We start from the raw sequence: 11677 nt of genomic DNA on the forward strand, positions 1-11677 counted from the left end.
TTTTTTTTTTTTTTTTTTTTTGTTGTTGTTGTTTTGTTTTTGGAATCATTGGTTTGGGAACACAAGGTCTTGTCAAGACATTCCTGGGCTTCAGTCTTGGCTCTGCCATTTCTTAGCTGCATGACCTTAGGCAAGTGACTTTGCTTCCCTGAATCTTGATGGCCTCCTCTGTAAAATGAAAAATCATCTCTGCCTGTCCCAGTTATTATAAAGATCAGATAAAATATCTTAAAAGCTATTAAGTGCCAACTAAATATTGTGGGGTTTTAATACAATAATAGTTAAAAATCAAGGTTAAATGAGAAAATATTCATGATATAATGATGTAATAAGAGAATTGCAGCACTATAGGTAAAGTAAGAAAGATCCATGTGTGTTTAAGTGTGTGTTCACAAACATGTACATTAAAAGAATAGAAGACGCTCTTCAAAATGTTACTCTGAGTAATGGTTAGTTCTGGGTGATGGGATGATCATTGTTTTTCTCTGTATTTTGAATTTTTAAGGATGGGACTAGAATAGATTTATAAATTTAAAATATTATTTAAAAAAGAAAAATCAAAGTCTGATGGTATGTTGTTATTTTATTATTTATATTCCACCATATTTTGGAAAGGCTTTAAAGTAGCATATAATATAGTAAGATAAAACTGAAATGTAAGACAAAAAGAAACAAAAGAGAAAACACAGACAGGGAGATGATATGTAGTGACACTTTTAAATATTTGGTATTAACTATCTTGTGTTTTTTTAAAGAATGTTTTCTTCAGTCATAAATTAATAGGTAAGATTAACTTTGTAAAAGAAAGGCAGCATTTTACAATATAATGTAATCAAATGAAAATGATATACAAAAATGACTGGGGCTGTGGCTCAGTGGTAAAGCACTTGCCTAGCATGGGTAAGGCACTGGGTTCCATCTTCAGCACCACATAAAAATAAATAAATAAAAATAAGGGTATTGTATCCACCAGAACTAAAAAAAAATTAAGAAATTAAGTACAAAAGAATTTTCTGGTAGTTTTGAGTGAGTTAAAAATTCTAGTTTTTTTTTTTTTGCATCACTATTCTCATTACACATATACAGCACAATTTTTCATATCTCTGGTTGTATATAAAGTATGTTGACACTAATCCATGTCTTCATACATGTACTTTGGATAATGATGTCTCTGGTTATTTTATTGTTGGGTCAGTAAACATCTCCAAGAAGGCACGGTTGCTATTGATTATATTATATTATACTCATAATATGCAAGTTACAAATATACATTTGATTAGTGTTGGGTTTTCATGTCTTTTTTTTTTTCTTCTTGGTACTGGGGATTGAACTCAGGGCACTCAACCACTGAGCCACATCCCCAGCCCTATTTTGTATTTTATTTAAAGACAGGGTCTCACTCTGTTGCTTAGCACCTCACCATTGCTGAGGCTGGCTTTGAACTCGTGATGCTCCTGCCTCAGCCTCCCATGCTGCTGGGATTATAGGCATGCGCCACCATACCTGGCTCATATCTGTTTTTTTTTTTTTTTTGTTTTGTTTTGTTTTGTTTTTTAGAGAGAGAGAGAGAGAGAGAGAGAGAGGATTTTTTAATATTTGTTTTTTAATTTTCGGTGGACACAACATCTTTATTTTACTTGTATGTGGTGCTGAGGATTGAACCCAGCGCCCTGCACATGCCAGGTGAGTGCGTTACCGCTTGAGCCACATTGCCAGCCCTCATATCTATTTTTAATAAGTTTAATGGAGAGGCAAACTAGAGTAATGAAATTCAAATTGGGAGTGACATTCTTGCCCAAACTCTGCCATTAATTATGCTTAACTCCTTGGCTTATTCCACCTTGCAAGTTGAATGGCTTAAACCGTTTATAGTTTAGTAAAGTTGTAGTTTTATTTATTTAGGAATGTATATTTCCCTTAGTATTTCCACTAAGAATAATTATAGTATGTTAGTTGATCTATGTTATTTCGCTGAGTTGTTGGATATTAACATAATTTAAATATATTTTTTTTTTCACAGAGAGACCTCTCTCCCCCAAGGCTGTCAAAGGATTTGAAACTGCTCCACTTACCAAGAATTATTATACTGTGGTGAGTGTTCAGATGATGAGCAAAAATTTTCTTGACTCTGTATGGAAACTTTCTACTTGTCAAACCATTGATGTTTTCAGGTGACACAAAGGAAAACTGGATAAAGTTGTATCGTAAGGTTCTAGTGCCATTTGCATTACCACATTGCTCTTCTACTTGTAGGACTCTTAACGGATGTCTGGAAGTTCTACATACATGGTACTAAACAATTCAAGGGTAGCACAAAGAGTGAGGCCTGTTAAATACCAGTGAAAGAGAAATTGGTTCATACATAAGTATTATGGAGAAATTCAGCAGTTAGACAAAGTCTTTCCAGATATCAAGAAGGTGATTTCCCAAGTTCCTCTATTGCTGTACGTTTTAAGTGATTATGTTCTGTAAATTTTACTTTAGAGTCAATCAATCCATTATATCCTCTGGAATATTATCAACTCTATTCTTGAGGAGAGCCCTAGGGAAGACTACCCTTTGGCACAGAGGGAAGAATGAAACAGCTCTGGCTTGAACACAGATATGTCAAACTTTATTAGCTATAAATAGGGCATGTGCAATACTCAAAATAAGTTCCTGTTTGAAAAGAAATCACATCATTCTCCTTAATCTACTCTCTGCTTGCCTTCATGCCTCCTTTTCCGACTTGGCTCAGTCACTAATGAAAAGGCCAAGTCATCATCACTCTAAGTTGCCCTGTCTGGTTGCCTCCCCCCAACCTCTGCTGAAACACAGCTTCAGTTTTTACCCAGTGTTTTCTGTTAATTTGTACTGCATGCTCATTTCATTTTGTGCATGGAAAAGAAGTTTTTAATCATCTCTATATAGGTATGTGAATGTCATTTGGTTTCCAAAAATTGAATTTCACTCTTCAGTGGATTTGTTTCATACTGGTGACATAAGCAGTAGGTAATAAGAAAACTTAAGACAGGAACTTTATAGGTAACATGGACAGTAATCATAAGGAAACTATTTTGTCAATATTTTTTTCCTCTAAAATTTCTGAGGAAAAAATTTATGACTCAGCAGAGCTGGGTTCCTTCATCCCTTTCTTCCTGATCACTTTTTTACTGGTCCAGGTGACCTCTAATAATTTAATTTTTAAGGAAAGCAGACAGTTGAGTGATAGATGAAAATGTTACCATAGCTTCTTCTCTGGAGATCTGGAGCATACTATAAGTCTGCTTGCAATCTCTCTGTGTGTCTGCTGGTTCCACCAGTTCAAACTGTTGTTAGGGGTCTGGGGTATAGCTCAGTGGTAGGATGTTTGCCTAGCATGCACAAGGCCCTGGATTTTATCACCAGCACTGAGAAAAAAAAATGTAAGGATTACCTGACAGATTACCTGGCAGATTAACTTCTGTGTTTTTTATGGGCTTTATGTAAATCCTATACATATATTTTATAGAAACTACAGTTTATATAATCTACCTCTTATTGGAAAACATGTGCATTGTTTCTAGTTCCTTTATACTATAAACAATTTTGCAGTGAACATCTTATATATACAACTTTATCAAAGCATATCAAGATATGTAGGGTAAATTCTTAGAAGGCAAATTGTTTGTTTGAAAGATACATATGTTCTTAAAACTTTTTGATGGCTATTGTCTCAAATCGCAAGCTTAATGAAGAACATAGAAAGTCTTGGCCAATTCATACTGACTTATGAAGGAAATAGAGAACTTTCGCATTAATATTGTTAAATTATTGACTAGAGGCCAGTTGGTCATGTTGTAACTATATATGGATGTGAAGAGATTTTAGTTGGTGTTGTTTTACAATTTACATTTCTTTGGCTTTGAGTGTTTATACACATTTTTAGTGGTGCTTAACTCAACATATGTTCTCAGTGTTGTGATTGCCTTCCTTATTTGAATTGAATGCCTGAAACAAATTTTAAAAATACTGTACCATTAAAGCTGGGCACAGTGGTGCATGCCTGTAATCTCAGCAGCTCAGGAGGCTGAGGCAGGAGGATAGCACGTTCCAAGCTAACTTCAGCAAAACCAAGGTGCTAAGCATTTCAGTGAGACACTGTCTCTAAATAAAATACAAAATGGGGCTGGGGAGGTGGCTCAGAGGTTGAGTTCCCCTGAGTTCAATCCCTAGTACCCCCCACCAAATACTATCTCATCTATAGGATTTGGAGAAGTGGAAAGTCACATTCACCACATGAAAGATGTCTCCATCTGATCTTATATTAACTCTTCTTCCCACTAAGAGTCATTAATTGTGTAGCTTTCCTGTTTCTAGATCTATAAAACTACAAGTGACTGATTTTTACTCAATTTCAAAAACAACTTTTCTGATTATTTGACCTATTACATAAAAAAATGTTATTAAATATCAGACAGTACAGGAGAATTCTAAAGAAGAAAATAGATACACCTGTGGTCCCCACCACTTAAAAATGATCAGTATTAACATGTGAGTGAATCTCATGTCAAACTTTTTATGAAAGGCATATGTTATATGCATATATATGTATATATATATACATATATATAGTGGGATACATGTGTGTATATGGTATATGTCTGTATCTTTTTAAAAATAAAAATAGGTACTATGTATTCTTCATTATTTCCCCTTCAAGGAGATTTTTCTATCCCCATACTCCCCTAGTACTTATCTCTGACCAGACCCATTATTATTTATTTATTTTAGATATACATGATAGTAGAATGTATTTTGACATATCATACATACATGGAGTATAACTTCTCATTCTTGTGGTTGTACATGATGTGGAGTTTCACTGATTGTGTGTTCACATATGAACATAGGAAAGTTATGTCTGATTTTATTCTACTGTCTTTCCCATTCCCAGCCCCACTTCCTTCCCTTCATTCAGACCCATTTTTGTGTTCTTACATTTGAAGAATTTTTGCTAGTCCAAGCTCCCTTTATACTTCTGTGTCTTGTCAAATTCTCCAAAGGGTGGGGGATGGAGAGAGAGACAGAGAAAAAGAGAGAGAGAGGAGGAAATATGAGTAGGGAGATTTCCTATAAGAAATTGGCTCATGTGTCTATGGAGGCTGAGAAATCCCATGACCCGCTGTCTGCAAGCTGGAGAGCCAGGAGAGCCAGTACTATAATTCAGTCTTGAGTCTTAAGGTCTGATATGACCAGACAGCTGACAGTGTGAGTTTCATTTTAAGGACAAGAAAAGACCAATGTTCCAGTTCAAGTAGTTCGGTAGAGAACAAGTTTTCCCTTCCTCTACCTTTGTGTTCTATTTAGGCCTTCAGTGGATTGGATGATGGCCACCTACATTGGGGAGGCAATCTCATCCCAGAAACCTCCTCAAAGGCATACCCAGAAATAATGTTTAGCTAAATACTATATCTGGGCACCCCAGGATCCAGTCAAGTTGACATGTAAAATTAGCCATGAATTTCTGTAAACTTGGGCAGGGTAGAGAGTTCTTGGAATTTGAAAATGAACAGTTTTCTCCCCAATTTTCAAATTTCCAGGGAATTGTTAGCTGATTTCAGCCCCACTTAAACCTTGATGCAATTCTGGTGTCATGTCAATTTTGAAATGTTAAGAAGTTCTTCATTGTAACCAAGATGGAGTTAGGCACCCATCTTAGACCCATACCTGCCATGGGACATGTTTAATGTGTATAATTGAGGCTTTTCTACCACCAGCCTGTTGTTTTGAATGGGAACTTAGCATCCATTAAGAATGTGGCACCGCAGAGGAAGACTTAGCTGCATCTGACCTTGGTTTCTTCATTGTCCTCAAACTTTTCTGCCATATGTTATACTTTTCTTATCATTGAAAAAAATTCATTTTCCTATTTATATATTTTTTCTAATAGTCTTCATATTGGCTTTCTTTGCCCATTGAAACTTGATGTTATGTGCCAGGAAGGATTAAAAAGCAAAGAACAGGAGCCAGGTGTGGTGATCCCAGTTGCTTGGGAGGCTGAAATAGGAGGATTGTGAGTTTAAAGCCAGCCTCAGCAAAAGTGAGGCACTAAGCAACTCAGTGAGACCCTGTCTAATAAAATACAAAATAGAGCTGGGGATGTGGCTCAGTGCTCAAGTGCCCTTGAGTTCAATCCCCAATACCAAAAGAAAAAAAAAAGCAAAGAACAGAAAAAGGAATCTATGCAGCCTAATTGCTAGACTGTACATAGGCCTTGGCACCCATGATCTCATTTAGGAAGGTAGGACTGACATGATAGCTTTAGCCACAGAATAGAGAATGATGTCATAAGATCGGTATCTCAAAATGTTGTTGGGGATGTTTTGCATCAGAAGCGCCCAGGAAGCTTGGTACAACTACACATAGATGGGCCCATAGATGACTTGCTACATTAGAATCTCTGGACATAAATCCCATGAATTGGATTTTTAAACAACTCACCCTGTCTGTTTCACAACCCCCTTCCCTCCCCACAGGTGATTTTGGTGCTCACTTAAAGTAAAATATGAGAATCAGTAGGGGAAAGGGAATGGAGGAGGTAGTATTCAAGATGTGTCTAAGAAGAAAATCAGAGCTTATATAAGCAGAGAAAAACTGAAAGGGAATTCAGACAGGAAGAACTATATGAGCAAAGTTCACCAGGCAAGAATGTATATGCCTGCAATTCATCCCTGTAGGTCATAGAGTTGACCATACTCTCTTCTTCTCCCATCAAAATGTCCCTTGGAACTATTACAGCACACTGTAACAAAGCTGTCTTTTGTGGTATCACAAAGGCTATATGCACAGTTTTCAGCTTCGGGAATGAGCTTCTATCTGCAGAGTGAGATATGTTACCTCTGTACATTCAAGTAATACCCAGTATTATTTATTTTGTTCTAACTTTCTTCCATTTTATATAACTTACAGTTGATGCCTAAAGGGCATGTCTCACAGAACCGACATGCAGTAGGAAAGGTGGGAGGAAGTCTGTGGCATTTTAAATAAAATATCCTAGGAAGCCTCCTGTAACTCTTGCTCTAGCCTCCTACCTGCTTACCCTCATTTTCTCTCCCATCTCTCCACCCACTTGCTCCCACCCTGAATTTTCTCTACCTTTCTAGTGCTTATCCACTCTTTTTATTCTGCTAGTCTAAATGACCTTACACAGCTCTCCATTAATTTTATTTTCTATATCCTCTGTTATGGTTTGGATTTGGACTGTTGCCCAAAGGCTCATGTGTTGAAGGCTTGGTCTCAAGTGCAGTGATGTTTAGAGATAGGGATTTGGGAAAGTGATTGGATCATGAGAATTTTGATTTCATCAAGTGGATTAATCCACTGATGGATTTATAATTTGAATGGACGTTTGGAGGTGCTGGAAACTATAGGAGATAGGACATGGTTGAAAGCAGTGATTCCCTGGAGGCTTGCCCTTAGGGACTATATCTTGTTCCTGGCCATTTCCTCTCTCTTTTGCTTCCTGGCCACCATGAGGTGAGCAGCTCTGCTCCATCATACCCTCTCTGCCATGATGTTCTGCCTCACCACAGGCCCATAGCAACGGAGACAGGTGAGCATGGACCGAAACCTCTGAAACTGTGAGTCAAAATAAATCTTTCCTCCTCTAGGTTCTTTTTTTTTTTCCCTAGGTATTTTATCACAATGACGAAAATCTGACTCACATCCCCTATTTTTTTTAACCTATCCTCTTCCTGTCTTATTCCTCCATATATCTCTTCCATCTAAATGCTGCAGGTAGAGGAAGTAACAAAATTTTGTGGAGTTGGTGAATCTGTCTCCAGATACTGAAGGATAGTGCTGCATGTTTTGTGAAAGCTGACGACCTGGTGGTGTAAAATGAATCCCTGCTCTTGAAGGTAGACAGACAGTTCCACTGGTATAGAAATCAAATATGACCCCAATACAGCAATATATTGCCTTTTGCAGTTGCAAAGTACTTTACCAATATTAACTCATTCTTAGGGGCATCATAATTATCTCAAAGTAAAACAACATTGTTTACTTTGATTTCAGGTCTCCCGAGACCATTATATTCTTCCTTTATTGTGGGACATGTCTCAAAATATATTTTCAGACATGGTTTGTGCATTTTAAACCCTTAAAACAATTTCTTTGTACTTATATGACTCCTTCCTTTTAGAAACCATAGTTATAGAGATGAACTGACTCTACAGCCTTTCCAGGAAATGTAGGAAATTAATTTTACTGGAAAATCAATAGCTGAGAATGGACTACAAAAGGCTTCCACCTCTTTTCTGTGGCTTCTCACCACCTGATTTCTTCTCGATTCAGGCAAAGGTTAGGTGAGCAACATGGTGGGCAAAGGCAGTGTCTGGGCAGTCTATTTTAGTTAAGTTTGAATGGATTTTGTCTCGATCAAATTGTACTTCTCTGAAGTTGGTTGGCCTGCCAAACTCCTTGCCTTCTGACTCACCACTGAGACCTTCTGTTGGGAAACACACAGCCTTTTATGTCTGCTTCCCTTCTTATCCTTTCATATTACATGCCCTGTGGCCTGAAAAATAACCAGTCTCAGAAGTTCATCAGTCAGTCTTTTGAGATGAAGAAAGCAATAAATGTCCAAGTGAATTTAGGAAAGAATCTCAAGCATCCACCCTGATGGGCATTTCTGCTAATCAAAACATGGCAAGGACAGTTCTATTTAATATACTACCATCTATATATAGTTTGGGAGACATAATTGGTGACAAACTTATTAACTACCTTTGTCCCTTTAGTTTTATGAAGCCAGCGTCTTGCCACCCTCAAAACTTGCAGTAATGTGAGTTTAATGTATATTTCTGTTTAGCTTTCTAGATTTCACTGAAAGGCAGCAGGAAGTATCTGTCTGTCTCCCTTGCCTTTGTCTTTTGTTTGTCCCATCCCAGTGGTTCCAGTAGAGATGGCACTCCTAGAATACATGCTGCCCTCCCTAACAAATGAACCCTTGGGAGCAGAACAGTTGGCACCTTTCTTGAAAAATCTTAGCAATTTCATGTAAAAGGGTCCCAGATGCTAGGACTTAAAAAATGAAATTATAAAGCTATTTCATTGTGGGAGATGGAGGTTGCATTGCATCAATCATGGAGTTAAAGGAATGTTTAGTTTTTTCAAAATCAAATTTTATGATGAAAATATTTTTATTTTTCTCCCCCCTCCTTCCTTCCCTCCCTCTGTCCTTTCCTTCCCTTCCCTTCCCTTTCCTTCCTTCCTTCCTTCCTTCCTTCCTTCCTTCCTTTCTTCCTGTGGGTGGTACTAGAGATTGAACCCAGGTGCACTCTACCACAGAGTTACACCTTCAGCCCTTTTTATTTTTTATTGAAATAGGGCCTTGCTAAGTTACTGAAACTGGCCTGGAACCTTTGATCCTCCTGCCTCATCTCCAGAGTTGCTGGGATTATAGGTGTGTACCATCACACCTGGCATATCCATAATTTTTCTAATTTAAAAATTTCCTCCAGCTGAACACATGCCTAGCATGTACAAGGCCCTAGGTTCGATCCTCAGCACTAAATAATTTAATCTAAAATAACTTAAGAAAGAAAGAAGAAAAAATTCCCTTCAGGCATTGAGTGTTCTATTTTGTTTTTCTTTATTTCAATAGACACTATAATTCATGTGGTATGATTGTTGTAGACAACAGTGCTTGAAGGGAGAGTGAAGGAGATGGCTTATTACCAGACACAGTCATTTTAGAAAAACATATGGACAAAAATATGATGAGAAGATTTAATTCCCCCTTGAAAATAAGAAGGAAGGCACGACACCAACATTTTTGACTCCCAATACAAGCACTATAGACGACCAAATAATTTTTTTTAAATAAAGCCATCTGTACGTGAGTCTTGCCCCCTTCTTTTCTTGTAAGAATATAGTACTGTTGAATTCTAGGACAGTTCTATGCATTTCTTTTTAATTTTTTTTTTAGTTGTAGCTGGACACAATAACTCTATGTTGTTTATTTAATTTCTTTACGTAGTGCTGAGGATCGAACCCAGTGCCCCACACATGCTAAGAAAGCGCCCTACCACTGAGCCACAACCCCATCCCCAGTTCTATCCATTTCTATGAATAAGAAAATGAATATTAGGGCTGAACATGAGTATAAGTGGTTGTTTTTGAAGTACTGCAATAAACAGCAGCTGAGCTGGGCAGAGAGCTATGAAGATGGGCAAACTTGAACTTCAGACATCACACAACACTGGAAAAGGACTTGGAATCAGAGAAGAACCAGAATTTTTATTAATAGATGGAAAATCAGTGCTTTGAGTGTTTGTTTGTTTGTTTGTTTTTGATAGTGGCTTCATTGAGATATCATTCACATACCATAAAATTCAACATTTTAAGAGTACCACTCACTGTTTTTATTATATTCACAGAGATGTACAATGAAGAACACTATCTCAGTTAATTTTATAACATTGTCATTACTCCAAGAGGAAACCTATTAGCAATCCCCAATTTCCCCATCCTGACAACTAGTTATCTATTTTCTGTCTCTCTGGATTTTGCCTATTCTGGAAGCTTCATATAAATGGAATTATATAATATGTAGTATTTTGTGTCTGGCTTCGTAGCATAATTATTTTCAAGTTTCATCCATATTGTAGCATATATTAGTATTTCTTTATTTTTTTGTGGATGAATGATATTATATTGCATGGATGTACCACGGTTTGTTTATCCATTTATCAGCTGATGGACCTTTGTGTTGCTTCCAATTTGGAGTTATTATTACTCATGCTGCTATGAACATTTGTGTGCAATTTTTTTTTGGTGGGGCATATGTTTTCATTTCTTTAGGAGTAGAATTGCTGGGTTATATGGTAACTCTTTGTTTGACTTTTTGATGAATGGTCAAATTGTTTTCCTGGTAGCTGGACTGTTTTACATTCTTACAAGCTTACATAGGTTCCAGCTTCCCCACATCCTCACCAACACTTTCTGTTGTCTGTTTTTAAAGTTTTATTACACCACCGTAGTAAGTGCAAAGTAGTATCTGATTGTGGTTTTGATTACAATTTTTCTAACATTTAATGATGTTGAGTATACTTAATGGCCATTTGTAAATCTTTGGAGAAATGTCTATTCATATCCTTTGCCAACCTCTAATTGATTATTTTTGTTTTTTTTTAGCTATAAGAGTTCTATATATATTCTAGATACTAGACAAAATTTTAACATAGATATGATTTGAAAATATTTCTTCCATTCTGTAAGTTTTCTTTTTACTTTCTTGAAAAGTTTTCAATTTTCATGGATTCCAATTTACCTATTTTTTTTTCTTTTGTTGCTAATCCTTTTGGTATTGTCCAACAATCTGTTGCCAAATGCAAGCTCATGAAGATTTCCTCCTCTGTTTAAGACTTTTGTAGATTTAACCTTTTTTTTTTTGAGATACTTAGGATTAAACTCAGAAGCACTCTACCACAGAGCTACATCCCCAACCCTTTTTGTTAGGTGTTTTGAGACAGGGTCTAAGTAAGTTGCCCAGGTTGACCTCAAACTTACTATCTTCCTGACTTAGCCTTCTGAGTAACTGGGATTATAGATGTACACCACTGTGCCTGGCTATAGATTTAACTTTTAAATCTAATTGAAATATATATATATATATATATATATATATATATATATATAGTGAGGTAGGGAT

General features: G+C 36.6%; 1 protein-coding gene across 5 annotated transcripts in view; it reads left to right on the forward strand.

Moving 5' to 3' along the window:
• The window catches only part of Arhgef6 (Rac/Cdc42 guanine nucleotide exchange factor 6), a 105846-nt gene that overhangs the window by 43963 nt on the left and 50206 nt on the right, over positions 1-11677 (forward strand). For all 5 annotated transcript variants that reach the window (XM_048797020.1, XM_048797021.1, XM_048797022.1 and 2 more), the window contains one exon: positions 2021-2091. In XM_048797020.1, the coding sequence (XP_048652977.1) occupies positions 2021-2091 (71 nt within the window). The remainder of the gene's footprint in view (positions 1-2020; positions 2092-11677) is intronic.

Source organism: Marmota marmota, unplaced genomic scaffold (assembly GCF_001458135.2).
Source record: "Marmota marmota marmota unplaced genomic scaffold, marMar, whole genome shotgun sequence".
Taxonomy (NCBI): domain Eukaryota; kingdom Metazoa; phylum Chordata; class Mammalia; order Rodentia; family Sciuridae; genus Marmota; species Marmota marmota.